The sequence below is a fragment of the Brassica napus genome, chromosome A6 (genome assembly GCF_020379485.1).
Source record: "Brassica napus cultivar Da-Ae chromosome A6, Da-Ae, whole genome shotgun sequence".
In the NCBI taxonomy this organism is placed as follows: Eukaryota; Viridiplantae; Streptophyta; class Magnoliopsida; order Brassicales; family Brassicaceae; genus Brassica; species Brassica napus.
In genome coordinates this window covers 3,373,907-3,388,383 of record NC_063439.1, presented here as the reverse complement: position 1 = coordinate 3,388,383, position 14,477 = coordinate 3,373,907, and the positions used below count along the sequence as shown (strand labels likewise).

At 36.8% G+C, this 14,477-nt stretch overlaps 2 protein-coding genes and 1 long non-coding RNA gene across 3 annotated transcripts; 2 read left to right on the top strand and 1 right to left on the bottom strand.

Annotated features, from left to right (window-relative positions):
* The first annotated feature begins 692 nt into the window (after positions 1 to 692).
* LOC106346314 (presenilin-like protein At1g08700) lies at positions 693 to 2,590 on the top strand. The gene is made up of 2 exons (XM_013785603.3): positions 693 to 1,087; positions 1,421 to 2,590. Exons 1-2 carry the CDS (start codon positions 763 to 765, stop codon positions 2,413 to 2,415), a joined length of 1,320 nt encoding a protein of 439 aa, XP_013641057.2. The 5' UTR covers positions 693 to 762; the 3' UTR covers positions 2,416 to 2,590.
* A 66-nt stretch (positions 2,591 to 2,656) lies between these two features.
* On the bottom strand, positions 2,657 to 7,251 carry LOC106346313 (probable ADP-ribosylation factor GTPase-activating protein AGD14). The gene is made up of 13 exons (XM_013785601.3): positions 6,918 to 7,251; positions 6,594 to 6,655; positions 6,410 to 6,497; positions 6,250 to 6,311; positions 6,074 to 6,170; positions 5,512 to 5,907; positions 4,827 to 5,432; positions 4,553 to 4,675; positions 4,375 to 4,470; positions 4,203 to 4,289; positions 3,694 to 3,829; positions 3,105 to 3,150; positions 2,657 to 2,911 (listed from the first exon to the last, which is right to left on the bottom strand). Exons 1-13 carry the CDS (start codon positions 7,011 to 7,013, stop codon positions 2,857 to 2,859), a joined length of 1,950 nt encoding a protein of 649 aa, XP_013641055.2. The 5' UTR covers positions 7,014 to 7,251; the 3' UTR covers positions 2,657 to 2,856.
* Positions 7,252 to 9,434: 2,183 nt separating this feature from the next.
* LOC106349733 lies at positions 9,435 to 11,220 on the top strand. The gene is made up of 3 exons (XR_007340160.1): positions 9,435 to 10,540; positions 10,620 to 10,702; positions 11,044 to 11,220. It is a non-coding gene; the product is annotated as an uncharacterized LOC106349733 (long non-coding RNA).
* Positions 11,221 to 14,477: the final 3,257 nt, after the last annotated feature.

The following is a 14,477-nucleotide window of genomic DNA, read 5'->3' as shown; positions in this document are numbered from 1 at the left end:
TCGGGCCGTCACGTGTCAGTGGGGTCAGCAAACAGTACATAAAACTGATCTTTATTTGATCACTTTTGTCACCGGTTTTATGGTGATATGTGGGGCTCACCACTAATTTTTTCTGTAAACTCCCTATTAGAAATTACCGATAAAGATGGCTTAAAGGGTGTGTGCAAAGGCAAAAAGTAGACATGGGCATTTCGGATATCGCTTCGGGTATTTCGGATAGTTCAGGTAGGGTGTTAGAGGATCCATTTACTACTTAACTTACTTTCCGTTCGGCTCGGTTCGGATAGTAAAACTAGGAACCATAAAATATCCGGAAAAAAATTGGTTCTCATTTGGATTCGGTTCGGATAGTTCGGGTAGTTCTGATAATTTGAGTAAAATATCAGTTATTTTGGGTAAAATATCAAATAATTAGGATGATCTAGATAAAAATTTGGATATTTCGAATTAGTTCGGTTCGGTTATTTCAGATATAGAAATGTAGGAACCATTCGGGTATTTGAGAGTATTGATCCAATTTCAGTTTCGAGTATTTCGGTTTGGTTCCGGCTCGGTTTTTCGGTTCTGGTTATTTTGCCCACACAAGGATAAAAAATTCACTTTTCATTATTCCGAGGCTGATTTATAACACATGATAAATAAAAGGGTCTGTTTGAAATTTACCTATTTATAAGTGGCTGTGATGAAACTATCCGGTTAACCGTGTAAAACGAGCTGGTTGGAAGACGACTAACTCTCTCCTCTCTTCTCATCGGAATCCCAATGGAGTCAAGTAGCATTCTCGATTCCCTCGGAGTCGAGATAATCGGCGTGATGGCTCCCGTCTCCATCTGCATGTTCCTCGTCGTCCTCCTCACCTACTCCCTCTCCGTCACCTCCGACCCCCAGATCCGCACCGCCGCCAACCTCATCTACATCGAGAACCCCTCCGACTCCGCCACCGTCAAGCTCGAAGGCAGCTTGGAGAACGCGATCGTCTTCGTAGTCCTCGTCGCCGCCGTCACCTTCGTCCTCGTCCTCCTCTTCTACTTCAACTTCACCAATTTCCTCAAACACTACATGCGCTTCTCCGCCTTCTTTGTCTTAGGTTAAACCTAACAACTTTTAATCGCAGTGCACCGCTGTTAACAGTGCACCGCTGTTAACAGTAACAAAAATCTCAACATATATTCATCGGAGTTTTAGTGTTTGTTAGGATTTGCTTTTGCTCATTGTTGGTTGTTGCGTGGCTGTTAATATAATAACAAAAATCTCTACATATACTCGTCGGAGCTTTAGTGTTTGTTAGGATTTGCTTTTGCTTATTGTTGATTGTTGTGTGGCTGTTAATAGTAACAAAAATCTTTACATATACTCGGAGCCTTGGTGTTTGTTAGGGTTTGCTTTTGTTCATTGTTGATTTGTTGTGTGGCTTTGTTAGGTACCATGGGAGGCGCAATTTTCTTGTCGATTATTCAGCATTTCTCGATCCCTGTTGATTCGATCACGTGCTTTATACTGCTGTTCAATTTCACGATCTTGGGGACGTTGTCTGTGTTTTCGGAAGGGATGCCGATTGTGGTGAGGCAGTGTTATATGGTTGTGATGGGGATTGTTGTTGCTGCTTGGTTTACTAAGTTGCCTGAGTGGACTACTTGGTTTATACTCGTGGCGTTGGCTTTGTATGATTTGGTTGCTGTTTTGGCTCCGGGTGGACCTCTTAAGCTCTTGGTTGAGCTTGCTTCGACGCGCGACGAGGAGCTTCCCGCCATGGTTTATGAAGCTAGGCCTACTGTTTCGAGGAGTCACCGAGGGGGGAGTGGTGGTGGTGGTGGCACGAGTTTGAGGGTTTTGGTTGGTGGCGGTGGCGGTGGTGGGGTTTCAGATTCTGGATCAGTAGAGCTGCAAGCAGTTGGGGATGGTGCTACTCATAACCTGGATTATAATGCTGTTGCAGTGATGGATATAGACAGTGTAGATGGTGTTGGGAGGTCAAGGGAAGGACACTCTGCTTCTTCTGTATCTTCAGAGCACTCAAGGGAGTTAGGAAGTATCGGGAACAGAGAAAGTGTTGCGGAGGAAGAAATGTCACCTCTGGTTGAGTTGATGGGGTGGGGAGATAACAGGGAAGAACCAAGAGGTTTGGTGGAGGAGTCGGATAACATCGATAGAGGGATCAAACTTGGTCTTGGAGACTTTATTTTCTACAGTGTTCTCGTTGGTAGAGCAGCAATGTATGATCTGATGACTGTGTATGCGTGTTACCTTGCGATTATCTCGGGGCTTGGGTGCACTCTTATTTTGTTGTCCGTCTACAACAAAGCTCTTCCGGCTCTTCCCATTTCCATCATGCTTGGCGTTGTCTTTTACTTCTTGACGAGATTGTTGATGGAGCCGTTTGTTGTGGGGGTGTCAACAAACTTGATGATGTTCTGAGTTAACCAAGATTCTAGTGGAACCAAGTAAATGATATCCTGATTATGCTGCTTCAATCCATGTTTTGCACCTTAGTGTTTGAGTAATGTTTGTATGGGGGAAAAAAACTGCTAATGTAAACCCATCAGGTAAAGCTGATTTGGGTATTTAAGTGGATAGTCTCTGATTTAGTAGATATGTGAAAGTGTTCTACAAGCCAGTGTTGGACCGACAAAGAAGTATAATTTCTTGGAAGAGAAGATTAGTTCGAATTGCTTCTTGGTTTACTCGATTTATTCGTGGCATTCAAGTCCCACTTGCAAATACACTCAAAACTCAAAACGTACATACAGCTGAAGTTGGTTTTGAACTAAGAAAATTAACACAATGCTTTGACAAGAGTGGTTTCTTTTAAAAATAAAATAAATAGAAGCATTGAAGATGAAGCAGATCGTGGAGTCTCTAAGCAAATGGATTTCCTCCAGTAGATGCAACATGGCCTTGTGCTGCTGGATTCCTACATCCATGTTAGGCAACAAGACAAACTATAAGCAGCTCCACATAATCAAAATGTAAAAGTTCCAATCGAAGTATCATCCATCACATTAGCGAACAAAAAAAGGCACTTCTTCTTCGATTATTCACTCAAAGCATAGGAGTCATACCAATAACATGATTAAATATTAATAATATCACACAGCAGAACTTACTGTAGTTGGGATGTTGATGCTTGCTCTGCCATCCATGATAAGCCACCTGCATCAGGTTCTCAAGGAATTAGACAACCTAAGAGTGTAAGGAACTTAGGATTTTCTCAGTCCTATGTCGCTGCTGGTCACCCCCGTTGGTTGGACCATTGTTACAGCAATGGAAGAGGAACATCTAAGGCTTAAAAGATGTTGTGGGATTATTTTTTGGTGCTCTAGATGGGTGATTGGGTATAAGTAAAAGAGCTTGTCTAATTGATTTTTTGGTATCGCTCTTGTATTGAGCAGTAGCGAGTATTGTAATCTTGGACTATTAAAGTCCTTTGGAATATATATTATCTCAATTTGGGAAAAAAAAAAAAAAAAAAAGAGGTCTATGTAGTCTGTACAATCATAAATGTTTTCATTTTCCCCATCAGTGGAATATTTTCAACCCAAACTTAAATCTGATGGAAGCAATTTCCTTCCAAGGGAGTGAACATGGAGGATACTCGCTTACTAATATCTCAGGCAACATGGTGTGATGATATTTTTTTCTTGTAGGGATCTAAAGAGATAGGAGTATAGTTTTATAGCATGTAAGTAATATCACCTTGTGCGCCTGCTGGAGCAGGTAGGTACGAGGGTACAGAATCTGGAGCGAGCCATGGTTGTGATACATCATTAAAGAAGTTTGGTGGGGTCTGGATGTCGGGCAGCGCCCCATGTAAAGAACTCATGTCCAAGAACTGGCATTAAACACAACCACAACAAAGTCGTCAATGGCGGAGCGTGATAGATTCATAAACTACACACGGGAAATGTATGCCACCTTGCCTACTCTATCTTTGCTAAGATGACCTTCGGATTAACTATGTTAAGAGGTTATTTCTAAAAATGAAGCGGAGTTCTCACATTCAAGAAAATTTTACACTACATAGATCAGGTAAACTGCAGAATTGGAAATAGAATGAGAAAATAGTTGTTGTATCAGACAAGAATATGATACTCCCTCGGAACTTATGCAACTTAGATTCCCTAGATTTAAACAACATTACACCATTGCATATGGTGTGAAATCTGATTCTCTTATGAGGTAAGTGTGGGCAGGGCTGTACATACCATGTCATTTGATTCATACTCGGAATCATAAGGAAGATCAAAGGGATTAGCTGACTTTTGATCATTTACAGGCTGCCAAGATTCTTCCTGCAAATGAAGATTTTAAATCGATCAAAAACAAAATGACTGATAGGCAAGGGTGATTGATAAGCCTCTAAGAGAAAAGTGGAACCATGTAAGGGGAGTAGGCTGGTGCCATGACAATGTTCCCTGGAAAGCCAAAACCAGAAGAGTCAGCACCTGTCTGGGTACCATCATTACTTAACCCCTGTGACATGACATCATAAGAGAACTATTAATGGAGAGATTCATCTAGAATACACCTGCATGATAAGGGAAAATACAACAACCTCAACTTGTGGCAAATGGTGTTGATCACTGTTAGATTGCGAAATACTTGGTCCATGATGGTGGAAATGGTTAGCGTTATCCATAGAACTGGCCTCCACAGAGTCGGGAAAGGCATTCCAGGGCTGCTCAAAATAGGGCAACTAGGGGTTAGTTCATCACATACCTTGTAGAATGCTAATAATCATTGACTGTAAAATCATGCCGTTATTTCAGACACAACTCTGCAACCTAACTGAATTAACTTAAAAGAGAGGATAAAGAGTAAAGACTAACCGGGTTATGGGCAACATTCTTTACAACCTTTGAGTGATCATCCTGCCACGGACTCGATACCGACAAAGTATGCTGTTCCAGGATTGCTGATAAAGGTGGCCATTGCGTGCTTGTGCTGGGCTGCGGGATGCCTTCATTTTTCACTTCCATCTCGGGAACTCCAGCGGAGGTGGTAATGTTTGTAGATTTTGCAGCAGGTATTGGGTTCTCAAAAGAAGCCCATCCATCGTTCTTAGACGCAGACAAGTCAGGTGGTCCTGAAGTGGGTTTCTGACCCAAGTGTCCAGGAGCAAACAAATCTGTTGGAGTGGATGAGTGCGTCTGTGGAGGTTGATGAAAATTCACAGGTGGGGATGGAGCTCCTACTGAAGGTTGAAATGTACTGACTGATTGAGCCATTGGCGCTCCTGGTAACTGAAACAAATCAATAGGAGCCTTTGTAGACTCTGTTACTGGAGGAACTGGAGTAGATGTTTTATCTTGCTGCTGGCTTCCTATATTTTGAGCAATTTCAGATACGCCTTCCCCTAAACCGCTCGAAGTATATGACTTGATAGACATGGAATTACTGTCAACTGATCTGACACTCCCAAGAGACGTAGTTCTCTGAATGAGGAAATTGAAAAGAAAGATTGAGAAGCCAGATACAAAAAAAGCCTTTTAGAGGAGGTGGGTTAAACTTTACCTGATGTTGCTTGGCTGGAAACAAGTTTTCACTTGGAGGGGCATTTGAATGCTGAGACTGGGGACTACGAAAGCCACCTTCTTGCTGGAAATTTGGGGACTGTATTTCAGACCTAAAAGTTTCTCCTCCACTTGAGGCAGAAAAATCTGAAGCCCTTGGAGCAGACCTCTCATTTGCGAATTGGTCTTCAAGCGTATGGTCACTAAAACGTCCAGGGCTGTATACAAAACTAGAAGCTTTAGAATGAAGACCTTTTACTGAAGCAGACTTGCCGGTAAGTCCCAAGGGTATCTTTCCGTAACGCCGCTCTTCATACTGATAGTCGTAAGGAGGGCTTTGTGAGTAAGAATGATACGAGTTGGCCCGTCGAGTCATATCTTCAGAACTTCCATGGCTCTGTCAATTGCATTACAGGAAAAGGAAAATAAATAAACGTTTGATGCATGCATGATCATGGTTGAATCTATAGAGCAACTCAAAAGAAGATTTCAAAATCCACATAGATTACTCTACTTTCCAAGTGAAAATCTTTTATTAGTACTAGCAACAGGGAAACACTTGCCTGATTATCATTAGGAGGCTTGTCCGCAGCATTTGCTCCTGCATACTTCTTTTGGACATACACGTTTTTAATAAATTCGCGAACTCTCTCAGCATTACTGCCAAAGAAACAACAAAAACATGATACCGTGGAGATAGTAAACATGATACCGTGGAGGTAAAAGTGGTGATTTAAACCTGTTGTCCGGAAGTCTCTGCCGTTGATGGTCCCAGTTTTTCAAATATATTTCTCGGGCTCGCTGAAAACAGGAAACTCTCATAAGCTACAAAGACAAACATCTATCTCCAGAAAGAAAAAAAAAAAAAAAAACTAGAAAGCTAGAATCAAATATGTTACCTGATTACCACCATTTTGAAGCACTTCAACCTCTTGAGAAGTAAACTTTGACATTGATACAGACTTGACACGATGAGTGAATTCACGACTGATCAAAACAAAATTATGAGGGGGCGAGAAAAGGTAGTAAGTAACATATTCACTACATCATATATCAGAGAGATGAGGAAGGTGGCACACTCACTGAATCCCGCTACAAGGCATGCAAACAAATGTCCAGAAAGTGGTGCAAACATATTGAGGACCCTGCACACCAATACCCCCAACTCTTACAATATAGCCAAAATAAAAACCAAATCCAAATGAACGAAAGTTGAAAACTTTAGCTAGTCCAAGCTTGTCTCTTCACTTATATAATCATCAAAAATGATAAACCCCAGAAGACTAACAGCGAAACCAATCAGCTCGAAACTCAATAAAGAGATTTAAAAAAAAAAAAAAAAAAAGAGACTCCTTTTTTCTAATCAAAAAAGGAAACAGAACAAAGAAATAGGCTTTGAGGAATTACAAGGGAATTGCAGTTGATACAACGACGATTGGGAGGAAGCTTCATAAGCCCACGAATAATCTTCTCCTTCTTTTCTTCTTCTCTTTTGCTTCCCATTTCCTCAATAATCTTCTCCTCAATCAATCAATCTATCAAACAAACAAACGAGGTGGCGATTTCGTGAAATCGAGGGGAAAGCTTGGGCTTTTAAGTCGCTGCTAATCAATCGATTTTTGGCAGCTCTCTGGGGATTTTCAAAAGCTCCAATTTGAATTTCACCAGCAACGAAGAAGAACGCCTTTTTTTTGTTTTATCCCTCTTTGAATCAATCAATCAATCAATCAATAGAGAGAAAATAAATGTTGTTTTATTTTAACGCCTCGGTCTTCATCTTTTCTCTTGTGGGTAGAGGTGGGCTTTTAGTCTTTAAGAGCCTCATAGAGACCCACACCCATTATGATTTAATAAACGACATTTAATTTAGTATTAAGTCAGTATATAAAACGGTTGATCATTAAATATGTACTCATGTAGTGTGTGTGTGATTTACAACAAATTAAGTTTTCATTGATATCATTTACTATTATGAAGAGTAAGTGTTTCAATATGTAGATTTATATCATTTTAGTCTGGAGACTTTAAATATGATTATTGTTGTATTTAAATTTTTTAATGAAACCTCTGCTCTGTAAAAAAAATATTTAGCTTAATGACAATGTTACTATATATGCATGATTCACAATTTCAAATCCAAAACAATAGTTTTTTTAATTTAAGAAACTTTGTTTATATGATAATTAACATTTGTTTATGTTGATCTAAAGTATTGATATATGTGATTTTTATATATGTTTTACTGAATTGAACTTCACACTATTGCATATTGAAATTCATATAATTTTATAATACCTAAAATAATTATTATATGTTGATTAGATGAAATCGGGGTGTAGACTGGACAAACATTGTGCACAATTAAAAATCTTGCAGTAGCTTGTTTCCAACTCTATCTCGAATCTTTCTTCATGAATTGCATTTCTAAACATTTGAGAAGAGATGTTTTTATTTCTTGACATAATCTTGTTTCTTTCCAAAATAACATCTCGCAATTGAAGTTCTTTTAGATTATCAATCAATCTAGGAGGGATTTATTCATATGTTTTTTGTAGATTTGTTTGATTTCATATTAATTATTGAGAATGACATCTAGTATGGTCTTATATCTTTTGATTTGTGGAGTAATATCAAGAAGTACACCATAAAATCTTTCCGTATCACATTCGAGAATATATAAAAGGCTTTAATGCACGTAGTAAACTTCCGACAACCGGTGGGAGCTGAATTACTTGGTTGCAATGAAATGTAGAGACCATCTATGAAAAAAAAAACATCTACAAGAGTCCGTTGCACCAAAAGTCTCACATCGTGTTATCATGCGGTGATTATTGTAGCTGTGAAAAAACACGATGGCAAATGGGTAGTTGTGTGTAAGCTGAGCAACGGTACTCATATTGGTGATCATGGATACCTCTATGTATCTCTTATGGTCCAGTACATGCTCGTTTGATCTCATTTGTGGCGGAAATTTATGAAGAATAACATCTAGTAGTATGGTCTTATATTTTCGATTCTTATGTCATGATTATCGTGGATTAATAATTGTTGATGTAAGAAGATACAAAGGGAACTGGTTGATGTATGCAAATTAAGTAATAGATGACATGTGGGTGACTATGGATATCTTTTAACTTTTTCTTCAGATTATTGTTTGCGATTTTAAATGCTGGTAAATTATATTTTGATTTGGTTCAATTTTTTTGATTATATGTTCATTGCAGAGAATTAAGACACAAATATAATATTAGTAAACTTTTATTGAATTGGACCATATGAAAATAACCAAAACTAATTGAATTGGACCATATGAAAGTAACCAAAACTAATGTTGTTTCCTTCAATGTTTTTATCTTCTTCATATTTCTTTGTGTATGGACTTTTAGACGATAAAACCTAATAGAGATTCACACTCGATAGCTAATCTTAGTATAAACAAGCATATAAACGTTTGCTCTTAAAGAATACAGACAAGTTCTTTTATTAATAATGACTTGCTACGATGTAGTCAGTCATACAGAAACAAGTGTTTTTTTCTATTGAGAAGATATAGAAACTAGTGGATTTTATCATTTTAGTTTCGAATTTTATGTATTGTTTATATTGTTAATACTTTTAATGACACCTCTGCTTTATCAAAATAGTCAGGTTAAGTACACACTGCTACTATATAAACAACTAGATCTCGATCCGCGCAACCGCGCGGATATTTGTTTTCATTTTTTTTTGTATAAACATTTTATTTACAATTCTAAATTGGAATATATTATAATATATATATATAAAGTGTGTTTATCACTTTAAAAAACAAATAATTTTACCATATATGTTTTTTATTAAATAAATTGTTTCAAACTGTCACATACGTCAAGTTTTTTTATTATGTTTTTTGGATTGTTATTTTATTATTTAACTCGTAGTTATATATAAAGATTGATAAATATTTTTTTATTGTTACCTCGAAAATATTGTAATATTTCAAAGTATGATTCTTAGCATCGTTATTTATAGATGGTTAAATAGTTAGGGTATTGTAGAGAGTATATTCTTTGAAACCTATAACTAATAGACATTAAATAGTACGATATTATGTATTAGTTGTTATGGAAAATATAGTAGATTTGTTGAGTAGATAACGACAACAACAATTAGTGAAATCTAACAAATATGTTTGATATATATCGTTAGAATATTAGAAGTTGCAAGTCCAAGCAAAAAATCTAGAAAAATCGTACCTATTGAGATATTTTGCTTCTATATACTTGCTTTTCAAGTTAAAAAATATTACAACTAAATTGATTTTATGATTATACTTGCTTTTTGAGAAAAATATATTTTTGACTTTAGTCACAAATTTTGTCGCTGTTTCAAAACTACCGATTGGTATAGGTTTATTTAGAAGGAAAAAAAATGAATTTTATCACAAAACTTTTAGATGGTTTTAAATCTAGTATGGGTAAAGATTAATATGTGTATAATGTTGGTTTAACTGGTTAACCGGCAGTATAGTCACATCAAAACCAAAAGAAAAAAAAAAGATAATTTGAATCAAACTTACGATTGATATGGATTTATAATGAAGAAAATATTAATTTTGAATTAGATCACACAACTTGTAAGTGGTTTGAAAATTAGAATGGGTAAAGATTAAGATATGTTTAATGTTGGTATAACTGGTTAACACACCAAAACAAAAATATGAAAATAATTCTAATCAAACCATATTGATGATTTACAACAACAAATCCAAAACGGAATGATTGAATTCGTTAAATTTGTGATTGAATAAGACTCGTTTTGCTATCATTTGAAAGACAACTGGCTTCTATTATTCTATGGTCGCGTGAGAAGGTCACGCAATATTTTCGTTTGCGCTTTTGCTTTGTTCCTTGCGCTCATTGATGGTTGAATAAGGAGAATGAGATCTCACCAAGGTGGTCGTAAACTGACGGTTCTTCAACTTCTATGCGCCGTTGCAGTTTTCTCCATCCTCCTCTTCGTCACCATCCAATCTTCCTTATTCGCAACAGGTCATCGTCCTTCTCTCCATTGATAACACTTCCTTCCTCGCTTAACTTTTTTTTTTTTGAATTCTTCTTCATCACGCAGATAATAGCAATCGCAAGCTATTCTTTCATCCGGAAGATATTAAGATCTTGTCAGTGTTTCAATCCAGCGTTCAACAGTGTGTGGTTTGTCTCTTCTCTTCACCTCTCTTTGATTGATTAGCTCATTATCACTTATATCTTTAGTCCCAAGTTTCGTTACGGTATCGTATAACGACGTTCATAGCTAATCTATTGTAATGTACGCTTACACTTCTGAGTCTGTGTACAATTAGCATTTCAATTCTGGAGAAGTTGAACATTGTGGAAGCTAACAACGACAGTGATCTGTTAGCTAACATGCTAAAATGTGCGATAGAATTATGTTTTGACGAGTTAAATATCTCAATTTGCTATATTCTGATTCTTCCTTATTATCTCGTTATTGTTTAGTTTGGAAGCTCGCATGATATAGTGTGTTTATGCAGGGGGACAGAGGTCTTGGACTATCTGCTCATAGTATCGATCACTGCAACTTGATCCTCAAGTTCCCTCAAGGCACTAACAACACTTGGGTATGTTTAACTGCTTTTTTTTTTTTGAAATTTCATTGGTTTTGAAGAGATCAAGCTTTCACACTTGTTTAGTATCTTTCAATGACAGTACAATAAACAGTTCAAGATTTTTGAGCCACTGGAGTTCAAGTATAATGTTTGTGAGGCACTTCTCCTATGGGAGCAGACGGACGAAAATAATATACGGCCAAATATAACATTGGCTCTTTAGCAATAATTAACTCGAACCTATTGGTCCTATCGATTTGATATTAGGAAACGAACCTATTGGCTAAAGAAACATCTGGGAAAATACATATTGGCTCTTTAGAAAAACGCAAACGAGTACAATAGACCAAATGTAATCATATTATAATAAAGTTTTATATGTAATATAGAAAATATAGATATCGATGTAGATATATATTTCTGAAAGCAACGTTTTAATCAAACAACACATACATTTAAAAACGGAAAAGGGTATTAGCCCTATTGATTAATAGTGTAAGTTTATTCAGCATAATATATACATTGAGAGTTTTTTTTTTGGTAAAATGTTAAATATTATACCAAGTTTTCAAATTTGTGACAGCAATTACAGAGATAACTAGTAGCAGAATGCAAGAAATTAAACTAAACAACAAATGGAATGCGACAACAACTGAAACCAACAGCAGTAGAGGTCAGACTAGAAACCAGCTAAGCAACGAAACAAGCTGAGACCAAAGCGAGCCGGAAAGGTCAGAGAAAAGGAGCCGGTTACCACGAGCTACCGAGAGATAGGCGACCTCAAACCTAGAAGCTACGGTTCCTACAGCTTCCAACAACCCAACCCAACACAAACTGACCCGAAGAATCCAAGCACGGACCTACCACAAGACCAGACAGAAACTACCTCTGACGGCACGAGAGAAAGCCTCCACTCGACGATGTCGTCGTTCGAAGAGTAGATCTGAAGAATGCCGCCTCCAAACCCAACACACCGTGACCGTTACATCCATTGAATCACAAACCCATATAGAGAGAGTGAACCGAATAGTGACCGACCCTCCAGAAGCAGCACCGACAAGAAGAATGACAAACCGAGAGTCTAACTGCCGCACGGAACCAAGTACACGGCCAACACCACCGCAGGAAACCAGAACACCACCGCAAACTTTATTAGGGTAAAGAGAGTAAGCAAACGAGGGCCACACCGTCGAGAAAACTCCATGGAAGAAGCGACAAGCACGCACCACCACCACGCACTGCCTCCACCTTAACGCGCTGCCACCAAATCACATCGGAAAGAAAGATTGCAACTTCCTTCCCAACGTAACTCACGCGTCTCACCGGCAAAGAAGGAGCAAAAGGATCCAAGATCCGCAACATCTCAGGACCAAACCATCGTCAGAACCTGTACCACCACCGCCACGCCACCAACAGATGGAGCACCAAGGTTCAGACTAGGCTTCTCAAACGCCACACGCGCCAACACTCTCTTGAAACACCGGAAGCAAGATGAAAATCGAACCGGACAGGAACACCGACAGAAACAGAGATTAAACCAAAGGGGAGCAGGCGCCGTCCTCTAGCACCACAACCACCGAATGGTCAGAACTGAAACTCGCCGGAGACGCCGGATCTGAACCGGATCTACGCTGAAGGTGAGACAACCCTTACCGAAGAGAGACAGAGGAGGAGAACGAAGAGAAACACCAACGAAACAGTAGCAGAATCCCGGCGGTCGCGTTATACAGAGGCGGCGGCGACCGCCGGAAACGAGTGTCGACAGTGAAAACCCTAGATCTAAGTAGAGAGAGGTTGGAGAAAATAAAGAGGAGAGAGAACCATTAACTTCTATACATTGAGAGTTATCCAATTGTATTACGGCTAAGGTTGAAAGAAGAATGTGGCGAATGTGATTCTTTGTGGATTATAATATAGTTTGTGTACAATTTGTCTAAATTCATTCCAAAAATACGCAGTAAAACAAAAAATGAAGCACAATCTTCTTTGTTATTTTGTTCATCACATAAGCTAAGTAATCGGGAATCTCTAAATTATTATGCTTGGAACGTATGTGATAAACAAATAAAAAAAAATTTTTTTTTTTTTTTTTTATTTGTGATAAACAAATAAAAAATTATTTTATACTTTAAACAAAAATATAAGAAAACCATGTCAATAGAAAACATGTATAATATAAAGTTTGTCTATTATTGATGTTGATTAAAGAGCACTGAAATTTCAACTGAATCGAACCGAAATCAGTCACATACATTCGGTCTTTTTTATGGTTAGAATGAAAAAAAAAATCTAACTTTAAATACACAGATATAGCATAATGAAAAATTAGACAAGAGTAATTATTTTGTTTTGTTAAAAAAAAATGCAGAAAACTTTATTACCAAACGAATTTATATATCAGATATTTTTCCTTGCTACACAATTTCTTAGAACTTAAATTAGAAAATTTATATTGAAGATTAAGAAAAAACTTTGGCACCAAAGAATGAATTGTCTAATTATTTTTGTAGTTTTGGAAAGCGCTAATAATATTTTTTCGCAGTAGTTACTGTTATATATCACATTAACCTAACCTTTATCATATATAAAGTATTGGTTGCAAACAAAGAATACCATCATCAAGTACTTGAAGTAAAATATCGATTGCAAACGAAAAAAAAAACTAATTTCATCTTATTTGGGCTTTAAGTATAATAATAACCTTTTTAATATTTTAATTTTATATTTTATATTGTCAAAAAATATAACAAATCTGATATTTTGAAAATTAGTGTAACTTCAAAATCAAAAAAAAAAATCTAAGTTAGTAAAAGAAAATATCAAATGTATCGGACCAATCATAAGTTTTAAGTTTTGATCCATAGTTCCAATTAAAATTGTTCCCGGTTCAACGTATAGATGATTATATAAACAATCCAAAGCTGTATACATATATAAAAACATTGTGATCATAAGGTTTTATCCTAGTATGATTGTAATTGGTAAATTAATTAATTGCATTTTAAAACAGCTCAACAATTAAAAACTGTAATCTAACTGGCACACCAAAAAATGGTGAAGAAGCGCTAGAGAAATGTAAACTGTTTCATGGAGAGAGGGAAGCAGCCTTCTTGTTTAATTCGTAAGTTAAAAGAAACCGAAATAGAAACGAATCTTGAAAAAATGTGATTTAGTTTGGATTATATGGTAAAAACTTAATATTTTCTCTTGGAAAATACATTATGACTAGGTTATAATTAAACTTATCAACTCAAATAAAATAATACATGGTAATATAGCTATATGTGAACTATATAATATAAAACTAGTTTATATGTGAGTAATTCTATTTCATATAATATTACTATTTACAGTTTTAT

Excerpts from the sequence above, each read along its gene's own strand:
- LOC106346313 (XM_013785601.3), bottom strand. The coding sequence starts at position 7,013 with ATGGGAAGCAAAAGAGAAGAAGAAAAGAAGGAGAAGATTATTCGTGGG. Across the intron at positions 5,433-5,511 it reads TTCCAGCCAAGCAACATCAG|AGAACTACGTCTCTTGGGAG; the intron begins GTAAAGTTTAAC and ends TTCCTCATTCAG. Across the intron at positions 2,912-3,104 it reads GCATCAACATCCCAACTACA|GAATCCAGCAGCACAAGGCC; the intron begins GTAAGTTCTGCT and ends ACATGGATGTAG.
- LOC106346314 (XM_013785603.3), top strand. The coding sequence starts at position 763 with ATGGAGTCAAGTAGCATTCTCGATTCCCTCGGAGTCGAGATAATCGGC. Across the intron at positions 1,088-1,420 it reads CTCCGCCTTCTTTGTCTTAG|GTACCATGGGAGGCGCAATT; the intron begins GTTAAACCTAAC and ends TGGCTTTGTTAG.